This window comes from Hemiscyllium ocellatum, chromosome 9 (assembly GCF_020745735.1).
Source record: "Hemiscyllium ocellatum isolate sHemOce1 chromosome 9, sHemOce1.pat.X.cur, whole genome shotgun sequence".
In the NCBI taxonomy this organism is placed as follows: Eukaryota; Metazoa; Chordata; class Chondrichthyes; order Orectolobiformes; family Hemiscylliidae; genus Hemiscyllium; species Hemiscyllium ocellatum.
The window spans coordinates 82,406,079-82,432,282 of NC_083409.1; the positions used below are offsets into that span (position 1 = coordinate 82,406,079).

General features: G+C 40.7%; 1 protein-coding gene across 1 annotated transcript in view; it reads left to right on the plus strand.

Annotated features, from left to right (window-relative positions):
• Positions 1–21,059, plus strand: part of zswim5 (zinc finger, SWIM-type containing 5) — a 268,233-nt gene extending 247,174 nt beyond the window's left edge. Inside the window, exons 9-14 of the mRNA XM_060830519.1 lie at positions 1,557–1,817; positions 2,825–2,960; positions 4,519–4,676; positions 6,360–6,523; positions 16,899–16,980; positions 18,529–21,059. Coding sequence (XP_060686502.1) covers positions 1,557–1,817; positions 2,825–2,960; positions 4,519–4,676; positions 6,360–6,523; positions 16,899–16,980; positions 18,529–19,391 — 1,664 coding nt within the window. The 3' untranslated portion in view covers positions 19,392–21,059. The remainder of the gene's footprint in view (positions 1–1,556; positions 1,818–2,824; positions 2,961–4,518; positions 4,677–6,359; positions 6,524–16,898; positions 16,981–18,528) is intronic.
• The last annotated feature ends 5,145 nt before the right edge of the window (positions 21,060–26,204 follow it).

The window sequence follows — 26,204 nt, forward strand, 5'->3', positions numbered from 1 at the left end:
TCCACCACCACCCTCCTCTGTCTTCTACCTTTGAGCCAGTTCTCTATCCAATTGGCTAGTTCACCCTGTATTCCATGAGACCTAACCTTGCTCATCAGTCTCCCATGGGGAACCTTGTCAAACGCCTTACTGAAATTCATATAGATCACATATACCGCTCTGCCCTTATCAATCCTCTTTGTTACTTCTTCAAAAAACTCAATCAAGTTTGTGAAACATGATTTCCCACACATGATTGCCCATCCCTAATCAGTCCTTCCCTTTCCAAATACATGTACATCCTGTCCCTCAGGATTCCCTCCAATAACTTGCCTACCACCGAAGTCAGACTCACTGGTCTATTGTTCCCTGGCTTGTCCTTACCACCCTTCTTAAACTGTGGCACCACGTCAGCCAACCTCCAGTCTTCCAGCATCTCACTTGTGACTATCAATGACACAAATATCTCAGTAAGAGGCCCAGCAATCATTTCCCTAGCTTCCCACAGAGTTCTAGGGTACACCTGATCAGGTCTTGGGGATTTATCCATCTTTATGCGTTTCAAGACATCCAGCACTTGCTCCTCTGTAATATGGACATTTTTCAAGATATCACCATCTATTTCCCTACACTCTGTCTTTCAGGTCCTTTTCCACAGTAAGTACTCATGCAAAATATTCATTTAGTATCTGCCCCATCTCCTGCAGCTCCACACAAATGTCTTGCTGAATGTTGAGGGGCCCTATTCTCTCCTTAGTTACACTTTTGTCCTTAATGTATTTGTAAAAACCCTTTGGATTCTCCTTAATTCTATTTGCCAAAGCTATCTCATGTACTCTTTTTTTCCCTCCTGATTTCCCTCTTAAGTATACTCCTACTGCCTTTACACTCTTCTAAGGGTTCACTCGATCTATCCTGTCTATACCTGACATATGCTTCCTTCTTTTTCTCAGCCAAATCCTCAATTTCTTTAGTCATCCGGCATTCCCTATACCTACCAGCCTTTCCTTTCAACCTGACAGGAATATACTTTCTCTGGATTCTCGTTATCTAATTCCTGAAGCCTTCCCATTTTCCAGCCGTCCCTTTACATGTGAACATTTGCCCCCAATTAGCTTTTGAAAGTTCTTGCCTAATACTGTCAAAATTCACCTTCCTCCAATTTAGAACTTCAACTTTTAGATCTGGTCTATTCTTTTCCATCACTATTTTGAAACTAATAGAATTATAGTCGCTGGCCCCAAAGTGCTCCCACACTGACACCTCAGTAACCTGCCCTGCCTTATTTCCCAAGAGTAGGTCAAGTTTCGCACCTTCTCTAGTAGGTACATCCACATATTGAATCAGAAAATTTTCATGTGCACACTTAAGGAATTCCTCTCTGGGTAATCCAAGATGGAGGATGGGGAAAATTTCTGTCCGTAACAGCTGTGCCTTTTTTTGAGGTGTTTAAGTTTGGTGAATAGACCAAACAAAAAAACCCAGGGTTTTGAATGTGTCCCTGAACTCATTGGTAGAACAGATATTGACATTTGTCCATGATTCTTCAAGACTAATATCATTCCTTATCCCATTAGATTCTAGCAATGACCTGAAGCCTGCTACCTACCAACATGTGGCTGTGTCTAGCTGCCTAGACAGCAATGAATCCTACCTTACACTGGCCATGGAGGTGGCACTGATGGGGATGGGTCAGCAAAGAGTAATGCCTGAGGGCCTGTATGCACAAGACAAGGTCTGTCGCAATGAGGAGCAAATAATCTTCAAACTACAGGAACTTGAATTAGATGAAATGCTTGTACAAGTCCTACGCAAACAGTCTATTATCTTATTAGAAGGTAAACTAATTCCTCTATAGAAATCAAAATGTTTTGATGAAAAAAAAGAGGAATATCCATAGTTTCTCTGGCAAGATAGTGCATGCTTTAGGCAATTAGCCTTTCAGTTCTGGAAGTGGTAATATTTAAATTCAGGCTAAATTCATGCAGTACAGTACTTTCAAAAGTAAAGACACTAATATGCAAGTTGCTTTTTTTTGTGAACTGTGCTTTTTCATTTACTTCAAAGACTTGATAAATCCTGTGATAAAGGCATGTTCTACAGAGAGGATGACTAAGTTAAGTTATTCCATATATTGTGATTGACATTTGATATTTAGATTGTTATTTAATGATGGTATTGGCCCTGAATTGAACTTGATGAAGACACTGAGAAAATATTTAATTGTGTTACTATCAGAAAACCATGTTTTCATAAATCTTCTGCAATATTAAATTGGTGTTGTATATGCAATCAGTCTCACCGATTGCATTTACTTCTGTTACAAAATTAAGTTAAGGACCAGAAAACAAGAATAGGAGGATCAGTGAAAATATCTTCTGTAAAAAAACACTGAACTTGGTTAATTTCTCCCCATGACTTTTCCCCCCATTATTGAGCTGTCACCAGTGGATCTGTGGAAACGTTGAAGAAATGGTAGAAGTCCCAGAATGGACATGATGGGCTGAAGGGCCTCTTTCCATGCTTTAAAACTCTTATCACTCTCTGAATTAGTGTTTCTCCAAGGTTTCCATAGATCTACCAGCACCTTATGGGTGACAACTAGGAGAATCCCTCTCAATGTTCAATCCTTTGTTCTTGGTGTTCCATGATCATTTGCACAAAAATAGTTGTTCTATTACAAAATAAACAATCATGTTGAAAAATAATTAGCACCACCTGTGCAAAAATAAAACTGAACTGCAATACGTAAAAATGTCACCTTGCAAATGAAACTGTCTATGCAAAAATATTATAAAGGTATTCCTCCTTCAACTGAACTGACAGCAATTTTGATCATTAACAGGAGGTCCTTTCAGCGGCCTGGGCGAAGTGATTCACCGGGAAAGTGTGCCAATGCATACTTTTGCAAAGTACCTTTTTTCAGCTTTACTGTCGCACGATACTGACCTTGCATACAAACTAGCTTTAAGAGCAATGAGGTTTGTAATTTAATTTAAAACATTCAGTTCTGGTACTGGATGCACATTATTTCTGAACTCGTTGTTTAGATTATTGCGTGTTAACAAAACATATGAGCAGTTCAAACCAATCACTAATGTATATTTATCATACCACTAAAAACTACTAAAACTATTGAACTAGTGCAGGTAACTAACATAAGACAGGGATGGGTGACAGCACGTTTTTGTGTAATTATGTTGGTCACCTAATGCTTTGATAAACTAGGGTTTCTGATATAAAAGTAATAGGATCTTAATATTGTAATATCCTGCAAGAATGTAAATATGGCATTGAAAGCAATGGGATGCTAGTAGGGCATAAATCTATACGTGGTATCTCCCAGATGCTGATAGAGTCAAGACATTCATTGTGTGTGCTAGGTTAAGGAAGATTGCAAGCAAAGGCCCTAAAGGAAAAGTGACTAAAATTAAACATGACTCTTCCATCAGACCCCTAAGTCAGCCATTGCTAATTTGTTGGGAAATGGTTACACCGTCTTCAAAACTATGGTGTGAAGATGCTGTTGTTGGACCGGGGTGGATAAATTCAGAAGTCACAGGACATCAGGTTATAGTCCAACAGGTTTATTTGAAATCCCAAGCTTTCGGAGTGCTGCTCCTTGACCTGATGAACGAGCTGCTTTCTGAAAGCTTGTGATTTCAAATAAACCTGTTGGTCTATAACCTGGTGACATGTGACTTATGACTCTCTTCAAAATTCGAAGCAATAAAATGGTCCCTGACATTGCTGTCTATGCAGCATAGGAGCAGTCAGTTCCCAAGCACCTGTTATATTATCCTGGGGCTTCACAAGGCTGTGAACCTGGGATTGCCTACAAAAGGTACATGGCAAGCATCTGAGGTGATACAGAAGAGAATGTTCCTAGTCCTTTATTCTGAGTTTCCTATTGTTATTTTGTGTGATACTGGGAGAGTCTGCTGTCAGGCTCTGAACCTTGATTCTTTGTCATACCTATTTCGAATTGTGTGTCAGGCTGGCGATAATTTGCTTAAAAGCAAAGTCGATGTACCGTTAACACAAGATACCTTTATTCCTCCTGAAATATCTTTAATGGGGAGAAGCACTCATTCACTTGAATGAAAGCCAGTTGGCACTGGGCTAAACCCAGGATATAAAGTAGTCTTGGTTGAAGCTTGATGCCTAATTTTCCTCACCAGAAATCTGTTTTTACATCAGTGCAGGGAAAATGTATGCTCTATGGTCCTTTTCTCCCCACCTCTCTCGACCCACACTTCCATTCTTTGTAGAACAAATGCATTTATGTCTTTTGTTGTCATATATCTTTGTTCTCTGTATCTTCATGTTTACACAAATATAATAGGGAAAACATTGAATTTGCAGAACATTAAAGCCTGGATATGCAACAGTTGAAAACAGAACTACTCTCCGTCAGGCTATTACCTGATAAAAGCATCAGTATGTGATTTGTACATTTAGGCTACACAATAGCCTAGTGAATCAATGATATGTATTTCCTATCACCTACAACATATCACAGTGGTTGTTTTTTTGTAGGTTACCTGTTCTGGAATCAACATCACATGCTGGCGACGTTTCCCATCCTCATCATATCGTTTCAGTTGTACCTAGTCGATATCCACGGTGGTTTACCCTAGGACACCTTGAGTCTCAACAATGTGAGCTGGCCTCCACAATGTTAACAGCTGCCAAAGGTAGTCTTGGCACAAACAAAAATGAACTTTCATTGTCCATGTGACTTACTATTACATGACTGTACTATTACATGATGGGGTAACAGTATGCAGCCATATTCCCAATTCAGAAAATTTCTATCTTGGTGGAGAGGGCACCAAGAGAAAGAAAGCAACTTGCTGATTTGTTGTGCCCCACATCAGAGAGATTAATTATGGTCTGTGGTTGGACAGGAGGAAGTCAACGCAAACATTTACCTTCAGCATGTTGTATGGTGCTGGGAGAGAAAGGTACCTTTTTCGGGAGTGGAGAATCTATAAATGAAACAAAAGCTAATGTTATGGAATTGGGTTTAAGTTGAGTTGATTAAAAAAAAAGTTTGGGCACAAAATGCTGCTCAGTTTTAGATTGGAACAGTGGACATTTTTGGATTAAGTTGAGGAGATTAGAACTGTTGAGCTTGGTGAATCTCAGGGCAGTAACTGTGAAGCATATTTATTTTTACAAGAGGGGTGATAAACATTAATATTTCTATAAGGAAAAATATTATATTTGAGGAAGAGATCTTATCTTCAGTTGTGAACATTTTTACAACCCAATGAGTTCTATGTGGTTGTTTAATGGTAACATTTTTAAAATGCGTTCTGCTTATCGAAATATACAAAGTGACAGTTTTAATTTCCCTGTCTGGATCAGAGAAAATTACTAGAACTCCTGAATTTCCCTACAATTTATTTTCTCAATTGTATAACTGCTGATAGTTGGGAATGCTGAGAACCAATTACCAGCAATGTGACTGAATGAGCCAGACGCCATGCATCAACTGGACTTTTTCTGCCTTATCTGTTTCATGCGTTCGTACCGGGATGGTGATGTGCAGATCAAACCATTAATACTACAGGATAGAAGACAGGGCATGAACAATTTTGAAATCTTAAAACAATATCCAAAGTTCTCCTAGTCAATAGGTAAAAGTGATCATCTAGGCTGTCTTCAGAATTAAATGCATTTTGCATGAATGATGACAATAGACTGTAGTCTGTTGGCTCTACAAATTAAACCTGTATTGAGCAGTCATTAAAATACAAGCTCAGCAGGAAGAGCATTTTAGTTGTTTGAATTCAACTGGCTTGCATTGCTGAACACAGTAAATCCTGCAAGCTAGTTTGATTACTAATATCATTAATACTCATGGTGTAAATTCAAATACTTAAGAAGAAAGTGAGCACTTTTTAAAATGTTTTTGTAAATACTGGTAATTAGGGAGTTGCTTTAGCTCAGTTGGCCAGATGGTCGGTTTGCAAAGCAGTGTGATGCCAATAGCATGGGTTCAATTCCCATCACTGGCTGAGGCTACCGTGAAGGACTCTCCTTCTCAACCTCTCCCCTCACCTCAGGTATGATGGCCCCCAGGTTAAATCATCACCAGTCATCTCTCTCTAATATATGGTTTGGTAAGACTATGGTGACTTGATTTGACTGGTAATTAAAAGGTCAGGAAGTCACCAGGGGAGTTACAGCATATATTGTCAAAATACTTTTCCAAAAGCTTCTTGGCACAATATCATCATGTTGTTTGTTCTCCTTTCTTGAAGGTTTCTCAGTGGCCTAGATTAATAGCATTTACCTTGTTACAGACTAATGTGGAAGCTCCAAACTGGTAAATCAATAGGATCTAAATTACTCCTTCTGATTAATCGCAGGAGATATGCTACGGTTGCGAACTGTCCTGGAAGCTATTCGGAAGAACATTCACTCCTCCTCCCTCATATTCAAACTCGCCCAGGATGCATTTAAAATAGCAACACCAGCTGACATTCCACCAGATATTACACTTCTCAATGTGGCTCTGGAACTTGGGTTACAGGTAAGAGCAATGCATTTATTCCACTGAAGTAACCAAACCCAATCTACGCCAGACTTTTGTGGGGAAGCACAGTCAGTGCCATCTTCTGCTTACATGAAAGTAAGGAGAAAAATGTTCCAAGGCATGTATCAGGAAGCAATGGTAGAGACCTGAAAATGAAGGTGGATAAATCACCCAGAATGGATGGACTACACTTCATGGTTCTGGAGGAGATTATGGAGGCATTGGTGGTGACCTTCCAGGAATCATTGGGGTAAGAGAGTTTCCAGAGGAGTGGAAAATGGCTAATGTAACACCTCTTCTTAAGAAGAGAGGAGGGCAGAAGACAGGAAATTATAGGCCAGTTAGCCTGTCCTCAATCATTGGTAACCATTGATATATTTGGGCAGCGGCTGATCCAGAAACAATACACGTGTAGTGTCTCCCATCTGCCCTCCTCCTTTAACCAAAAAAAAGACTCTGTAGCATGTTGATAAGGTAAAGTTTGTTCTATTTCTTTTTATATCATGCAATTGGTTAAAAATTTACTTTTTTTCTTTTTTATTTGTCTATTATTTGGTTATTTGAAAAGGAGTATAGCAGAGAATTATTAGAAATTATTTAACTCATGAATTTATATAAAATAATTAACTAAGTAGAGATGGCTGGGCAGGTGATGTGCTGTAGCTGTACGATGTGGGAGCTGGCTGATCCCATTGTGAACAGCAGCGACCACATTTGCAGCAAGTGTTGGTTGCTGGAGGATCTCCGGCTTAGAATTGATGATCCGGAATCTGAGTTTCAAACACTGTGGCACATCCGGGAGGTGGGGGAGTTACCTGGATGCTTTGTTTCAGGAGGCAGTCACACCTGGTAGATTAAGTAATTCAAATTCAGTCAGTGATCAGGGACTACAGGGTGTGACTGTAAGTGAGGCAGGGAGAGGGATCCTGAGTTCAGGCGTGGACGAGCCTCAGCTTTTGACCTTATCCAACAAGTATGAGATGCTTGCTCCCTGAATGGATGAAGAAAAGGGCTGTGGACAGGATGAACCAGCTGACCAAGGCACCATGGTCCAGGAGGCCATTCAACAAGGGAGAGCAAAAAGTTGTTATAGGGGATTCTATAATTAGGGGTACAGATAGTATCCCTTGCAAGCCGAATCGGGAGACCCGCATGGTGTTTTGTCTGCCTGGTGCCAGGGTGCAGGACAACTCTGACTGGCTTGAAAGAATATTGTTGCGGGAGGGGGAGGATCCAGTTGTTGTGGTCCACATTGGGACAAACAACACAGGCCAGGCTAGGAAGGAGGAACTGTTTGGGGATTGTCAAGCACTAGGACAAAATTAAGGAACAGGTCCTTGAGGGTCATAATCTCCAAATTACTGCCTGAACCACAAGCCAATTGACTTAGGGTTAAGAAAATTAGGGAAGTAAACGCGTGGCTAAGGGAGTGTTGTGGGAAAGAGGGATTCCATTTCATGGGGCATTGGCATCAGTTTTGGAACTGGAGGAATCTGTACTAATGGGATGGTCTCCACCTGAATCAATCTGGAACCAATCTGGTCAAGCAAAAAGGATAAATAGGGTGGTCACTAGGACTTTAAACTAGTGAGTCGGGGGGAAGGGAAAGGGAAAACAACAGCAAGTATGATGGTAATAAAAAGGTAAGCAGCAGGTTAGTATGCGTGCAGGAGGGCTTAAGTTTAAGGAAGACTATGAAAGAAGTAAAAAGGAAGGATAACTCAGGTGATATTATTGGAGATGTTTGAAATCATGAAGGTAAGAAATTATAAGGCTACTTTACCTGAATGCTCGTAGCATTCGTAACAAGATTGATGAGGTAACGGCACAAATCATGGCGAATTAATATGATTTAGTAGTCATTATGGAGACGTGGTTACAGGATGGTCACCACCGGGAGTTAAATATCCATTAGATATTATTAGAGATGTTTGATCGGTGTAGTCATTGATAGTGTAGTCTATAGGCCACCAAATAATAACATCACGTTGGGGGCGGGCATAAACAAAGAAATAACAAAGGCTTGTAAAAATGGTACGCCAATTATCATGGGGGATTTAATCAGCACGTTGATTGGTTGAACCAACTTGGTCAGGGTAGCCTAGAGGAGGAGATTGTTGAGTGTATCTGTGATAGTTTTCTTGAACAGTATGTAATGGAATTGACGAGGGAGCAAGCAATCCTAGATCTGGTCCTATGTACTGAGACAGGAATAATTAATGACTTCATAGTGAGCAATCCTTTTGGAAGGAGCGATCACAGTATGGTTGAGTTTAGAATACAGATGGAGAGTATCATGATAAAAGCCAGTAGCAGGGTCCTGTGCTTAAACAAGGGAAACTACAATACAATGAGGGAGGACTTGGCTAAAGTAGACTGGAAGCAAAGATTTTCATGAACCCATGCTGCAGCTGCCCAACGGGACAATTTCTGTCGAGGTGCCTTGCTATTTCTTCCTTGATGATAGACTCAAGCATCTTCTGCATTACAGAGGTTAAGCTCACTGGTCTACAAGTCCCCATGTTTTGTCTACCTCCCTTTTTAAACAGTGGCATCACATGTACTGTTTTCCAGTTTGCAGGAATTGCCCCAGAGTCCAGCGACGTTTGGAAAATTACCCCCAAAGAACTTGCTATTTCACCTGCCATCTCTTTTAGTACCCCAGGATACATTCCATCAAGGCCAGGAGACTTGTCTATTCTTAGTTCCATTAGCTTGTCCAACACTATCTCCTCCGTAATAATGATTGTTTCCAGGTCCTCACTTCGTCTCTTTGACAGTTATATTATTAGTGTCCTCCACTGAGAAGACCGATACAAAATACCTGTTCAATGCCTTGGCCAATTCATCATATACATAACTAAACCCCCCCCCTCTCATTCTCTAAAGGACCAATGTTTACTTTAGCCACTTTTTTTTGTTTTATATATTTAGAGAAACTTTTGCTATCGGTCTTTATATTCTGTACGGGATTTTTTCTCACGTTTTATCTTACTTTTCTGTATAGCTCTTTTTGTGGCTTTCTGTTGACCTTTAAAGTTTTCCAAATCTTCTGGTTTCATGCTGTTTTTGGCCACTGTGTATGCCTTCACTTTCAATTTGATAGCCTCCCTTATTTCCTTAGACATCCAAGACAGTTTTACCCCTTTTCTTATAGTCCTTCCTTTTCACTGGTATATACTTTTGCTGAACACTTTGAAAAATTTCTTTGGAAGTCCTGCATAAGATAAAGATGCATGGCATTACAAGTAAAGTATTAGCCTGGTTAGATGATTGGTTGACTAACAGGAAGCAAAGAGTGGGGAATAAATGAATGCTATTCTGGCTGGCGATCAATGACTTGTGGTGTGCCTCAGGGATTGGTGTTGGGACCGCAATTATTTACAATTTATATAGATGATTTAGAGTTGGGGGCCACGGATAGTGTGTCAAAGTTTGCAGGTGATACTAAGATGAGTGACAAAGCAAAGTGTTAAGAGGAACATAGATACTTTGAGTGAGTGGGCAAAGGTCTGGCAGATGGAATACAATGTTAATAAGTGTGAAACCATCCATTTTGGTAGGATTAACAGTAAAAAGGATTATTACTTGAACGGTAAAATGTTGCAGCATGCAATCTGGGCTATATAAGGCTCTGGTCAGGCTGCATTTGAAATATTGTGAGCAGTTTTGGGTCTCGTACCTAAGGAAGGATTTGCTAGCCTTAGGTTGAAAGGAGGTTCACAGGAATGGTTCTGGGAATGAAGGGCTTGTCATATGATGAGTGGTTGAGGACTCTGGGTCTATACTTAATGAAGTTTAGAAGGATGAGGGGAGATCTTATTGAAACAGAATACTGAAAAGGTGCATAGAGTGGGCATGGAGAAGATGTTTTCACCAGTAGGAGAGATTAGAAGCAGAGGGCACAGCCTCAGAATGAAGGGACCACCTTTTAGAAATGAGATGAAGAGCAATTTCTTTATTCAGAGAATGGTGAAACTGTGTAACCCATTGCTGCAGAAGACTGTGGAGGCCAATTGAATAAGACCAAGATCCGGTCTTGATTAGTCAGAGGATCAAGAGTTATGAGGAGAAGGCAGGAGAATGGGGTTGAGAAAGGTATCAGCCATGATTGAATGGTGAAGCAGACTTGATTGGACAAATGACCTAATTGTGCTCCTATATCCTATGGTCTACTTTATGAAAATTGATTGCTCCTTCTGGTCTAGTATTCTGAAAGATCTGGTGAGAAGCTTGAAACAGAAGGTAACTGTACGTGAAAGGGGCAATCTAAGGGCACTTTTCCATTGAAAAGAAAAGCTTTAGCAGAGCTACAATATGTATCACTTTGCTCCAAAAGCCCACTTAGTGGCTTGCATGAGTCAGGAACAATGAGAGAGTGTTGATTTGAAGCATCGGAAGTCTGACTGATTGGCATTTATCTGAATTGTGAAATGGAAAGTGACTTGGTCTGCAGAGGTGAAACTAATGAACCCAACTTTCTCTTGCCAGGAATGAGGCATCAGGTGATAAGAGATCCAGTAATTGTATGAGATACAGTAAGAGGGTGGAGAGGTCATTAGTGGAGACACTGTGTGTTTTTGAGCTGTAACACCAACATGTAATCTTTCAAGAACAAAGTTCTGGAGAAACACAGCAGATCTGGCAGTATCAGTTGAGAAAAAAAGGATTAATGTTTTTAGTCCAGTGACCCTTCTCAGGATTGACTATAGCTGGGAAAAGGTGGTATTTGTGCTGATGATGGGATGGCGACAGTAAATAGTGCATGGAGATGGATCCCAGAGAGAGAAGAAAGACAATAGGCAAACAAAGAAATAGCTGATGATTACATGAGAGAGGGAGAGAGAGAGAGAGAGAGAGAGATAAATACTATTAAGGGCATTAATGAGAAACGTACTTTTAAAAAATGGCTCATCTGTGCAGGGAGCAATCTAAATAATACAGCGTGTGGGTCAAAGGTCACCGTCACAGAGGAGTATGATCACATTCTGAAATTGTTAAACTGAATGTTGAATGTTGAAAGCTGGTAAGGTGCAGTTCTTCCAGCATTGAACCACACTGGAGCAATGTAGCAGGCCTGAGACAGAAATGTTGGAATGAGAACACAGTGGTGTACTGAAGTGGCAAGCAACTGAGAACTCAGGGACATTTTTATAGACTTAGCATAGGTGTTTGGCGAAGTGGTTACAGTTTATGTTCCCTAGTGTAGAGGAAACTACTTTATGAACATCAAATACAGTGGACTAAATTGAATGAAGTGCAGGTAAATTGCTACTTCACTGGAAGGTACTGAATTGAATTAAATTGAATTTATTGTCACATATATTGAGGCACAGTGAAAAGCTTTGTCAAGGCCTTGGATAATGAAGAGAGAAGATGTAAATGGGCAAGTGTTGCACTTCTGTGATTGCATGGGAAGGTGTTGTGGAGGTGTGGGGAGATGTTGAGAGTCGACAGCGGAAGGTTGACAAGGGAAGAGAGAGGAATGTCTATCTGGCAATGGTATCCTGGTGGAGATGATAGAAATAGCATCTTAAGATCCTGTGGATGTGGATGCTAGTGGGATAGAAGGTGAGGACCAGGAGTCCCTATCATTGTGTGGGAGGGAAGAGAACAAGTGAGAGCCAAATTGTGGGAAATCTGACAGACACAGCTAAAGACCCTCAATTGAGGACAAATGTGGACATTTCTAAGACCTTCCTCCCACCACCAAGGTGGTATATTCAGAATATATGTGACAGAGACAGAGAAACTGGGAGAATGGGATAGAGTCCTTGCAGGAAGCAGGGTGTAAAGCTGGATGTTCAAAGGAACTGTGGGAGTCAGTAAGTTTGTAATGGTTATTGGCCAGTTTTTCACCAGAAATGGAAACAGAGATATCAAAGAAGTGAAGTGAAGAGTCAGAGATGGACCAGGTGAAGGTGAGAGCAGGGACCAAAATTGATAAATCTTCCAATTCCAATCAAGAGAGAGGGAAGCAGCATGAATCATGTTATGAATGTATCAGAGAAAGATTTATGTGGAGGGACCTGTTAGGACTGGAACAAGAAACGTTCCACGGGACCCACAGAGAAAATGGGCATAACTGGAGCCCATGTGGGTATCCATGGTCAAATCTACTCTATTTCCTTGCCATCACCATCTGTCACCAGCCTAAATACCAACCTTTCCCAGTTATCATCGGTTCTGATGAAGGGTCACTGGACTCAAAACATTTATTCTGTTTTTCTCTCAATAAATGCTGCCAGACCTGCTGTGTTTTTCCTGCACTCTGTTTTTATGTCAGGTTTCCAGCATCCACAGTTATTTGTGTTTATGTAATTTTTCAATTTTGTTTAGTTGGAAAATGAGATGCATTCATGATAGCTCCAGAAGATTGCAACCATCATGCACAATTTTAAAAAAGGAGAAAATCAATAAGGGAACATAGTGGAGCTAATTGGCTGTACCTCAAAGTACTAAGTGGTTTGATAAGGGGCGATTTTCTGAATGATGAATTTGTTCCTTATGATGTTCTTGGCTCTTAACCTCATTACAGCCTTTGTCCAAACATGGACAAAAGTACTGAACTCGAGGTGACGTGAGAGATATTGTTGATTAATGCCCTTGACATTAAAGCATCACTTGAGTGACTAGCATCAAGGAACCGAGTAAAACTGAAGTCAGTGGAAACTGGGGAGAAACTATCCACCGATTGGAGTCATACTCAGCACAAACAAAATAGTTCTGGTTTTCAAGGTCAATCATCAGTACCAGGGCATCAGCAGTTAAATTCTTCAGGGTCATGTGTATGGCACAATCATATTCAGCTGCTTCATCAATTACCTTCCTTTCATTATAAGGTCAGGAGTAGGGATGTTCATGGATAATGTTCAGCAGTCCACATCAATATGCACTGGATTACATTTAGACTTGGGCTAAGTGGTAAACAATGAGCATCCCCAACAAGAGAGAAGCCAATTATCATCATTTGACATTTTATAGCATTACCATCACTGAATACTCAACTATCAACATCCTGGGGGTTATCATTAACAGGAATTGAATAGGACTCACCGTATAAATTCTGTGGCTATAAAAGCAGGTCAGAGGTGAGAAATTCAGCAGCAGCAGAGAACTCAGTTGCTGACTCTACCACCTACTGAAGACCAGGTGTTCAGGAATTAAGTTGGATGACCCAGACCTTTACAGGAATTCCAGATTTGATCTCCACGAGGCCATTAAAGATACCAAGAGACAGTATTAAACCAAGTTTGAGGCCCAGTCCAACCACACAGACAGCCACTACCCGTGGCAAGTCCTACACAACACAAAATGTAGTTGAGCTAAATAGTGGAAAAAGACATCCCTCCCTGATGCTTTCTGTGCTTGGTTCAAGCAGAATGCCAGGGTGTGGTGTCACCTGCCCTGACAGCCCCAGTCACACCAGTTCCCTCTGTCACTGCTGTCAGATTGGTCTTCTTGAGAGTAAGTCCAAGGAAAGTGACTGGCCTAGACAGAGTCCCCAACTGTAAAACGAGATTCTGTGCAATCTAGCTGACAGAAATATTCGCTGACATTGTTAACCTCTCCTTGCTAAACTCTAGGTGCTTCAAGAAGACCACCATCATCCCAGTACCAAAGAAAACATATGCAATGTGCCTCAACCACTACCACCTAGTGGTTTTGACCTCCATAATCATGAAGTGCTTCAAGAAGCTGGTCAAGGCCCACATCTGGTCTAGTGTCCCAGCCTATCCCATTCCACTGCAAATTGCCTACCAGTGAAACAGGTCCACAGGGGTTGCCAATTCCCTAGCTGTGCACTCATCCCTGGAACATCTGGATAACAAGGATACCCATGCCAGGCACCTATTTATTGACGGGTAAAAAATGAGGTCTGCAGATGCTGGAGATCACAGCTGAAAATGTGTTGCTGGTTAAAGCACAGCAGGTTAGGCAGCATCCAAGGAATAGGAAATTCGACGTTTCGAGCATAAGCCCTTCATCAGGACCGAAACGTCGAATTTCCTATTCCTTGAATGCTGCCTAACCTGCTGTGCTTTAACCAGCAAAACATTTTCACCTATTTATTGACTACAGTTCCACCTTCAAAATTATATTTCCCTCCAGACTAATCTCGAAACTCCGAGACCTATGTTTCGGCCTCCACCCTCTGCAACTAGATCCTCAGCTTCCTTACCCATAGAACGCAATCAGTGAAGACAGACAACAGTATCTCCTCCATGGTCATTCTCAACACTGGATTTGTACTCAGCCCCTTACTGTTATTCCCTGTATACTTTGTATGAAGCCATCTGCAAGTTTGCTGATGAAACCACTGTCAAAGGCCGGATATCAAACAATGATGAGTCAGAATACAGGAAGGAGGTAGAGGGCTTGGTATCATGGTGCAATGATGATAATCTCTCCCTTAATATCAGCAAAAACTAAAGGACTGATCATTGACTTCAGGAAGAAAGGAGGAGGACATGCTCCTATCTACATCAATAGAGTGGAGATGAAGAGGGTCGAGAGCATCAAGTTCCTAGGAGTGACAGTAACCAACAACCTATCCTGGACCTCTCACACAGATGTGATGGTCAAGAAGGCACAACACCTCTTCTTCTTCAGGAGACTTAGGACATGTCCATTAGGATCCTCACCAACATTTACAGATGCACCATAGAAAACATTCTATCTGAGTGCATAATGGCTTGGTATAGCAACTGCTTTGCCCAGCACTGTAAGAAACTACAGAAAGTTGTGTGCACAGCCCAGACTATCACGGAAGCCAACCTCCCATCCGTGGATCCATCTACACTTCTCAGTGCTGCAGAAAGGCTGCCAACATCATCAAAAACTCCTCCCACCTTGGTAATACTCTCTTCCAACCTCTTCCATCTGACTGAAGTTACAGAAGCTTGAACACACGCACCAACAGGTTCAAGAGCAGCTTCTTCCCTGCTGTTATTAGACCTCTGAATGGACCTCTCTAATTTCAAATCTAATGTTGATCTTGCTTTTGTCTACCTCCTGTGCAGCCGTAACCTTGTATGCCCCACTCTGTCTAAATACCCTATTGTCGGTATGTCCTTGCATGTTATGATCTGCCTGTATTGCTCATAAAACAAAACTTTTCACTGTACTTAGGTACATGTGACAAAAATTAATTACATCAAATCAAATCCCAAAGCCTGTTCACCATCTTCAAAGCACAAGTCAGGAAATGTGGTGGAATACTCTACATGTGCATGGATGAGTGTAGCTCCAAAAACACTTGAGGCTCAACAGCAGTCAAGGTAAAGCAGCCAACTTGAGTGGCATCCTATTCACCATTTCAATATTCTCTTCATCCATTGCTGATGTCCAATGGCAGCAATGTGTACTATTTACAAGATGCACTGCAGCAACTCATCTAAGCCAAATCTGAAACTTCTACCATGTAGAAGAACGAAAGCAGCATATACCTGGGAACACCGTCATCTCTGCAATGGGTCAAAGTTCTGGATAAATAATAACACTTCCTTATTAACACGGTGGCTGTACCAACACAAGAGAAACTGTAGTGGATTCTGCAGAAGGTGGCTCACCACCACTTTCTCAGGGGCAGTGGGAATGAGAAAGCTGTTTTCTCCATCTTCTGCATAATAACTATGGAAACTAAATGGAGTTATGGACCAACTCATCGGGTATCTTTCAGTGGCTTTGTACATTCCATTTGTTGCATAGCAAAAAAATGACAGTGTTAATAAGATATTTTAATAGATTATGTCAATAGAAAAAAGGACTAATACTTGCCCTTCAGAAAGTAAAAGCATAGATTAGTTTCATCTATGATCTTCAACCCAGCTGGTACAATCTTCCAACACTATTCACTAAGTTTAATTGTAATATGGTTCAGCAGGTGAGACACCAGAAGTCTGTAAATACTGAAGAACTGTGTTCTGGCATGAACTCTCTTCCAGAGGAAGGGGTGAATTGAGGGAGAGGGGAAAAAAATTTTTAAAAATTGAAAATGCAGACACTGTTCATAAAGCAGTAATTTCTGCATTATACAAAATAGCCTTAATGTATCTTTGTATAAAATGAAGTGTATGATCAATACATTATTCTGTAATTAACAGTCCACATTCCGTAGCTCTCCCAACGATATTGGACAATTGTTATCTCTTCATGAAGATGGTGGATAATCAGAGCAGATTGCAAACAATGTTTTTCTCCCCTCATTTTGAGGGAGGGGTTAAACTCTGTCCTCAGATACCATACTAGAGTGTTGAAGATGTGATGCATGTTTTTGCCTCTAATCTAATGCTGAGAACAATGCTTGGGATTCGAGTTGCTGGGAAAGGACTGAAAGAGGAATGACTTAATTCATCTGGTTTCCATGCAGGTGATGCGCATGACCTTGTCAACTCTGAATTGGAGGCGCAGGGAAATGGTGCGATGGTTGGTGACCTGTGCTACAGAAGTTGGTATGCAACTGAAATCATTACAATAAATATTTCAAAACTTGTCTTAAAATGCTTTGTCAAATTATATTCACTTTATCTCCGAGTAGTACAGACTTCTGAAGAAGTACGAGAAATTACAGTAAAGATTTACGAGGATGTTGCCAGGGTTGGAGGATTAGAGCTATAGGGCGAGGTTGAATAGGCTAGGGCTGTTTTCTCTGGAGCGTCGGAGGCTGAAGAGTGACCTTATAGAGGTTTACAAAATCATGAGGGTTCTGGATAGGATAAGTAGGCAAAGTCTTTTCGCTGGAGTGGGGAAGTCCAGAACTAGAGGGCATAGGTTTAGGGTGAGAGGAGAAAGATATCAAAGAGATACAAGGGGCAATGTTTTCACGCAGAGGGTGGTACGCGTATGGAATGAGCTGCCAGAGGAAGTGGTGGAGGATGGTACAATTGCAACATTTAAAAGGCATCTGGATGGGTATATGAATAGGAAGGGCTTGGAGGGATATGGGCTGGGTGCTGGTAGGTGGGACTAGATTGGGTTGGGATATCTGTTCGGCATGGACGGGTTGGATCGAAGGGTCTCTTTCTGTGTTGTACATCTCTATGACTCTATGACATTCAGCTAATCCTGTTTGTTTCTTAATTGGTAAATTTGTGAATCAATCCATGATAATTCCTGGTTGATGGATGTTCACAAGAAAAACATTCCCATGCTTTATTGCCAAAGTACTTTGAGACTGTGAATTCAGCTTTCTTATTTCAGTCAAGTTTCAGAAGCTCCACTCAGCCAATGTTTCCCTTTGTCCATAATTAACCATTGTTGCCAGAACTCACTGTCTAAGGAATTATATATATAAGGAATGTGAAAAATAGAAAATTCATAGGAACATTATTATAAATTTTTAAAAAGGGCCAGTAAATTTAACTTGTATTGCCAGGCCATTAATTGTTCTATGAAACCGAAATGTTGCAAAGTGTCTATCCCATTATTCTGATTATTAAAGAAATTGGTATAATTATAGAGGTCTCTGTTATCATTGGCAGGTTTAATGATTAAAATAGACTTCTAACAGCAAAGCAAGTAGAACTCCCCTTTCCTTCAACTGCCAACTCCAGAATGATGTTTTGCTATAGCAGCATTATAATTCTTCCCAAATGCTGATCCATGATTTATTTACCAGAAAGCAAGAGATTGCCACAAAATGAACACCAGCAGACAGTTGCTAACTAGCAGTTTTAAAACAAAACAGAATATGAATGGACAACAGAGGAGAAAATGTAACATATAATTGTAATCAATATTAGTAAAATTATTAAACAATTGGCTGCAAGCAGCCATATCTCTACATCTTTTAATTATAGTCATACCATCCTTCTTTAATGTGTTTCTCTTATTATTAAGGTACAATAAGATATGAGCTTGTATGTGGCTTCAGATTAATCTAGTTAAGGAAGTGGGGAGAGCAAGATCCTTGTCCATACATTCTATAAAACCCCTCAATAAATGTGGCATAGCTCACTTACATGTTGTCCTTCCATTTTCCCCTCCTCTTTTCCTTGTAGGTGTGCGAGCTTTGGTCAGCATCCTGCAGAGCTGGTACACCCTCTTCACTCCAACTGAAGCAACTAGTATTGTGGCAGCCACAGTCACATCACACAATACCATTCTTCGACTCAACCTGGACTATACACAACGGGAGGAGTTGGCAAGCTGTGCACGGACCCTTGCTCTCCAGTGTGCCATGAAAGACCCCCAGAACTGTGCACTATCCGCATTAACGCTGTGTGAAAAAGACCATATTGCCTTTGAGACAGCCTACCAAATTGTTATTGATGCAGCTTCTACGGGTATGACCTATTCCCAGTTGTTTACCATAGCTCGGTATATGGAGCACAGAGGGTACCCGTTGCGGGCCTTCAAACTTGCAAGCCTCGCCATGACACACCTCAATTTAGCCTACAACCAGGACACCCACCCCGCTATTAATGACGTTCTTTGGGCCTGTGCGTTGAGTCATTCCTTGGGAAAAAATGAACTGGCTGCCATTATCCCACTGGTTGTTAAGAGTGTACAGTGTGCCACCGTGTTATCAGACATCTTGCGCAGGTGCACGATGACAGCCCCAGGACTGGCAGGCATCCCCGGGCGGCGAAACTCTGGGAAATTAATGTCGACTGACAAAGCCCCGCTGCGCCAGCTGCTGGATGCCACGATTGGTGCTTACATCAACACCACTCACTCTCGTTTAACACACATCAGCCCTCGCCATTATGGGGAATTTATTGAATTTCTTAGTAAAGCCAGAGAGACGTTTCTGATGGCACAAGATGGACATATACAATTTGCGCAGTTCATAGATAATCTAAAACAGATTTATAAGGGAAAGAAAAAACTAATGATGCTTGTCCGAGAACGCTTTGGCTGATGCACTATTTATAAACTTTTGTTGGTTTTTTTTGTTCAACTGTGATCTTGTCTCATAGGAGTGGTACTCAGTGTCTTGGCACAACCAGTGGAGCCAGTCAGCATTTATTCAAGCATTAACCAATTTATACATCGTTCAATGATTTCAGTAGTCACAAAAATAATTGTTCTCGCACATAAAACTCAAGGATTATGGAAAACAAAGTTATACAAAGTATCTTACACTTTATTGGTGTACCCATTATACCAAATTCTGTTTCACAAGAAAAATACCTCTATCTCTCACTACTTTCTCTCTCTGTCTTTCTGATTATCTCCGACTTGCTGTCTCCCATAGTCAGCTTTAATCTCCATACGTTGCCAGGTTTCAAAGCAAAGGAAAGAGTACGCATTTAAAAAAAATGTACAAGCAAAGCAACACTAAACCTCACGCACCACCAAAACAGTTTAGTGAGATGGCTTACTCACATGCGACCATATGCCATGTGTTTTTGTGTGTGTGAAGGTACTTAAAGAAGAGACCATTCTCAGGGATGCTAAAACAAAAGTAGCAAAAGCATTTATTGAAAACTGTAAATATTATATTATATGTGTCAATTATTGAAAGAATTGTAAAGTATATTAATTTATAATTAATATTCTATGTCATTAATGGGATACTTGAAATTCACTGTGGGCTGGAAATGTTTTAACAGGAGGGAGACTGCAGAGCACATTTCTCAGGTTACCCCAACCCCCACGCATTGTGTGTTTGTATGCGAACGAGTGAAGGAGTTGGCATCACTATGCAGAGCTACTTGCATACTGTCCCCTGGGTCTGAAGTAGTTCCCATGGGTGAATTGGGGTTAATTTTTTTTTGATGAGTTTTATTTTTAAGTGTGGATAGATGGGTACAGATGGTTGGAAAAAATTGGTTTTGGTACTTTCTGAAAGTACACACTGGTATTAATTAACCTTCCTCTTGTACCTCTATCGGGACAGTATTTTGTGGTTCGAACAATTATTTTAAAAAAAGAAACGTTGCAGGTGTCTGAAGTGAATGAGCTGATGGCACTCAGCTTCCTTTGTTAGATCTTGTCTGTGCACCCTCTTGTCATCAAAAGAAGTCATATTTCTTATTAACACCTCCACCATGTTCCTAAACCACAGATTAAATAATTAATTAAAACATTATTTAAAAGAAGTGTTTCAACTTACAAAACTGTTGCCTTTCCAATGTCATTCATTCAAAAAAGATTTTTTTTCTCTTCTATTACGTTCCAGCGTCCAATGTTTTAATTTTTACAGATAGCTGCTTTCTGTGAACGGTTTTGGGAAAAAAAAATGTAAATCTTGTTGGTCCAGTTGCATTGCAAAAAGAAAACTTCTTTTGAATGTCTTTGTGTTAACTGTACCAGTGTCCGTTTGTCATAGTTTTAGGGGAAAAAAAATGCGCTGATAGAGAACGTTGACTAGATGTACCTACTGTCGAGATATGAAAAAAAGTGTTTAGTAAATGTCGCCTCTCTCTGCGCTACTGAAAGCTTAATTCAGTATTTGTTGCCACAAAAGTATCTACTTTCATCAACAGTTCATTTTTTGTGTAACCTCTTGATCTGATGTTTAAAAAAGACAAAAAAATACAAAATTTAATACTATTTATGTAATGCTACTATCATTTTATATAACTGTGTCAAAAATTTCAGTGCTTTTTTAATGAATAAAGTGTGGAACACAACTACAATTCTAACCTTTCTTGGTGTCTTTGTCTGGGGATTATTTAACTGCACAGTAACAGTTTATAAGTTTTATTTCCCTTGCTCCTGAACTCAACTGTTTTGGATATACAATTTGTCTTCAGTGGAGAAGAGTCAGCTAACTTAGCATTGACCTGAAATGTTAATGTTGTTTCTATCTCCACAGATGCTGCCTGACCTGCTGAGTAATTTTCAGCATTTCTGTTTTTATTTCAGATTTCCAATATCTGTAGTTTGTCTTTGTATCAACACAAAATGCTACAGTCAGCACAATTGCACTCAAGAGGCAAATTAATGGCCTGTCTGGACTGAAGATATAGATAGAGAACTGAGAGGTGAGCTGATTGAAACATGTAGGATTCTTAAGGAGCTTTGATAGTAAATGCTGAGAGGATATTTCCTCTCATGGGAGAGGACTAGAGGGCATAGTCTCAGAGAAAGGGGTGCCAAATTAAGAATGAGATGAGGTGGGTGGGAATCACCTCAGTTACATGTATAGGCCTGAGAGTCTATTCGGAACATGACCTGCAAGATCTTCCTATCTTGTCCTTCAGCCCCCCAACCCTTCGCCTACCTGATCAAGATTTGCCTGTCTGCCTGGCATAGGATCCACCTGTCTAAGGACAAGGACAGTAACAGGTATGTTTTAAAAATGTTTCTGCTTTACAAAGGAATTGACAATTGTACTTCAATCCAACCAGAAAATTGTTTTGTATCCTTTTAAGCCACTTTCAGACATTTAAAATCACATTACTCAAGATGGTGGATTCATACAGATTTAATTGCTCTTTTTTGTGGTAAACTTATTATGATCTTAATAGTCAAGTTTTGCCAATTAAGACTCTGATCTATCAAAGACTTTCTCTAAATCAGCATTTTATTTTTTAAAAAACATGCTATTAAAAATAGTGCTCAATGATTCTTGGCAATGTGGATTTTGTATTACACAATATGCAAAACACATTTGAATAAAAACTCAGGAGAAAAAATGCTTTTCATTTAGGAAGTTATTGGCAATTGTTTGCACAGTAGAAACTAAAACATAGTTTCATGTAAGTTATATATTAGTATCACAAGGTTAATTGTAAGGCAGTTTTTTTTATCAGCAAACTGATTATAGAATTTATGGGTGGCATAGTGGTTCAGTGGTTAGCACTGCTGTTTCACAGTGCCAGGAACCCAGGTTCGATTCCTGCCTCGGGCCAGTGTGTGTGTGGAGTTTGCACATTCTCCCCGTGTCTGTGTGGATTTCCTCCAGATGCTCCGATTTCCTCCCACAGTCCAAATATATGCAGGTCAGGTGAATAGGTGCATTAGTCAGGGATAAATGTAGGGTCGGGAAATTGGTCTGGATGGGTTGCTCTTTGGAGGGTTCGTGTAGACTTGGGCCAAACGGCCTGTTTCCATGCTGTAGGGAATCTGATCCTAAAGAATTAAAATACTTGATTTAAACATTGTGAAATTTAACTTGTTTTTAGTTCATTTACTGTGTACATACAGGCAAGTATTTATGTTTTAGCTGCATTTATCAACTCAGCTAATAGTGTCATATGTTTTGAAGCAGATTTTTGATATTTGCGCTAAATTAGCAATGACTTGGCTAAGCAGCTCAAGACTTTGGTGTAAAGTAGACAATGAACCCAGATTAATTGGATTGTCTACTGATCCTGCTTCTTAACAGATGACAGAATGCCTGTCAGGTAAGAAGGCAGGCCAATCTATGTCACTAGCACCAAATGCTTGATTTGTGCAGTAACCTGACTGATTGGAGCCATTAATTATAACGTCAGAACTGGACAGCTCAATGTGGAAATGCATGATGCGCTTTTAAAAGTAAGTGTGGAGAATACAGTTGAGAATACTAATACAGGATGACCCAACAGGCAGATAAAGCCAAACTCCCTTACCTGCCATCATTTGAATGTGGAATAAATCTTCAGTTAAAGCACCAAAGTTATAACTGAAGAAATAGCCTCCTAACATCATCCACAAATGCCTGTACACCTTCCATTGAAACCATCATCCATGCCTTTGTTACCTCTAGACTCACCATTCCAATCCTTTCTGACCAGAATTCCATCCTCCATAAACCTCTCCTCATCCAAAAGTTAGTTGCCTCTCACATATTCCATATCAAGTTTTGATTGCTCATCACGCCTGCCTTAACTGATCTGTTTGTTTCTGTTGTACTAACAGCTCAATTTTAAATTCTTATCCCTTCCACTTACAGATCCCCCCCCCCCCCAAAAGAGGACTTGCATCTCCCTATCCGTGTAACGTCCAGTTAACAATCTTTCCCTAAATTTGACTCCAGCCACTCCTACAATTGGTTACACCTTCAGTCTCCCTAGTCCAACAGTGAAGTTGTTCTTTTAACTCTTCAAATTGACCTTATTTTCTTTATTGATTAGATTAGACTTACAGTGTGGAAACAGGCCCTTCGGCCCAACAAGTCCACACCGACCCGCCGAAGCGCAACCCACCCATACCCCTACATTTACCCCTTACCTAACACTACGGGCAATTTAGCTTGGCCAATTCACCTGACCCGCACATCTTTGTGACTGTGGGAGGAAACCGGAGCACCCGGAGGAAACCCACGCAGACAACGTGCAAACTCCACACAGTCAGTCGCCTGAGTCGGGAATTGAACCCGGGTCTACAGGTGCTGTGAGGCAGCAGTGCTAACCACTGTGCCACCGTGCCGCCCACAAATCCAGCTGACTGACAGAGCAATAAACCTCCCCTACTAGTCTGTTCTGTTTGGCTGTCTATATAACTCGAACCTCCATGAATCACTGCAGATTTTTTTTTATTATTAATATAGATTGTTAGTTTGTAGATCTATAAGGTAACTCCTTCACAGTACAGAAGCCTTAGTTTCCTCTGTCTTTTTTTATAAACTTCCTCAATCATTCCTCACTTTTCAGTTCTTTGACGGTAGAGATCAACTTTCTGGCTATTCTGTGAACTCTCTCTGGTAATCGAGCTCTCTCCTGGGCTTTGGTGACTAGAACGAAACACAATATTCAAGGTGTGTTCTAACTATAATAGTATACAGTTCTACCATGACTTTACATTTAACGTATTGTCTATTTTAGTCAAGAAAAATAATATTTTATTTTAAGATTTCTCACTGAACTTCAAACATACAATATTTTCATCAATAGATGGGAAATGATGGCAAGGTGACTAATTAGAAATGTAAGAAACAGCGTACTCCAGGTTGAGTTGATACTAGGGAATAGGGATGTGTTCAACCTTTTAGCCTGATGGCAAGTGTAGGTAAAAACAAGGGCTGCAGATACTGGAAACCTGAGTCTAGATTAGAGTGGTGCTGGAAAAGCACAGCAGATCAGGCAGCATCCGAGGAGCAGGAAAATTGACGTTTCGGGCAAAAGCCCTTCATCAGGAATAGAGGCAGGGTGCCTGTAGAGTGGAGAGGTAAATGAGAGGGGAGTGGGGGTGGGGAGAAAGTAGCATAGAGACACTAGGTGAGTGGGGGTGGGGATGGAGGTGATAGGTCAGAGAGGAGGGTGGGGGAAGGTAGCAAAGAGTACAATGGGTGAATGGGGGTGGGGATGAAGCTGATAGATCAGAGAGGAGGGTGGGGTGGATAGGTGGGCACCCTCATGACCTGTCCTACCTGCCTATCTTCCTTTCCACGAATCCATTCCACCCTCCTCTCTGACCTATCACCTTCATCCCCACCCCCATTCACCTATTTGCTACCTTGCCCTACCCCCACCCCCCTCTCATTTATCTCTCCACTCTGCAGGCACCCTGCCTCTATTCCTGATGAAGGGCTTTTGCCCGAAACGTCGATTTTCCTGCTCCTCAGATACTACCTGACCTGCTGTGCTTTTCCAGCACCACCCTAATCCAGACTCTGATGGCAAGTGTAGTCACATGCAAGCTAGTTTGAGCGTTAATAGTTTGTGATTTGTTATCACTCACACCTACTCAAAAACAGCCTTTTTCAGTTTCTGAGACTTGTCCTGCAAAGTTGTGATATGTGGTAGCAAACTGTCCTGCATCCTCATGGAGTAGCATACTGCACCAAATCACTCACCCGAGTTTTAGATTTAGGATTGTTGGTAATTATAATAATTAATGTTCCTCTAAAATGTTGTCCTGTGCAGTTAGCTTTTCAATATACTTTTTTTTTCCGATGGTGAAATATTTACCAAAGTACCTTCCAGGCTACTGCAAACTAAGCAGGAACATTGCAAATCACTGATTAGTCAGTTAAGATTAGATTACTTACAGTGTGGAAACAGGCCCTTTGGCCCAACAAGTCCACACCGACCCCCATTCTGACTTCACAATACGGATTCCTTGTCTAAGGCAAACTGTTGTGGGAGGTGTTGCCTCCAAAGAGAAAATCCAAGGACACTGCTCTCCTATTGAGTTGGTAGTTGCAGAGAAACAGTGAACAGGCCTTGAATTATGCAAAAGGGAGGACTGCAGATGCTGGAAACCAAAGTTTAGATCAGAGTGGTGCTTGAAAAGCACAGCAGGTCAGGCAGCATCTGGGGAGCAGGAAAATTGACGTTTCTGGGAAAAGGGAATTATATATTATTTTTAGGGAATTCAACTGTGAGAAATTATTTGAACAGTGAGGAAGTATTTAAATCTTGGAGCACCAGTTTAAATTCTGAAAAGTATTTTAATCATCATACCTCTCCAATTTAAGATGATTCAACAAACAGAAGTGATATTATTGAAGAGGTTAATTGTGTGGCACCACTAGGCATCAACGGTTCTTCAGAGCAGAGTACTATATGCAATTCAAAATGTTATATTACAATTCATTACCTTGACACAGGTTTTTCAGTCAAAATGGAATCCACAAACCTCTGGGGTCTACAGAGATCTTGTAGGAAGTCCACAAAATAATCCCTCTAATGGATAAAAGACAGGGCAGACACAAAAGGAGAGGAAGACCAGGTTGCTCATTTTGTGTCAATGAACAGTAAAGGGTAAAATCACCACAGATTTAGAGGACTGCTCTGTCATTTGACAGAAACAACTGGTGGCGTGTTTAACTTAAGGGTCACCACATCTCAGGTGGGGG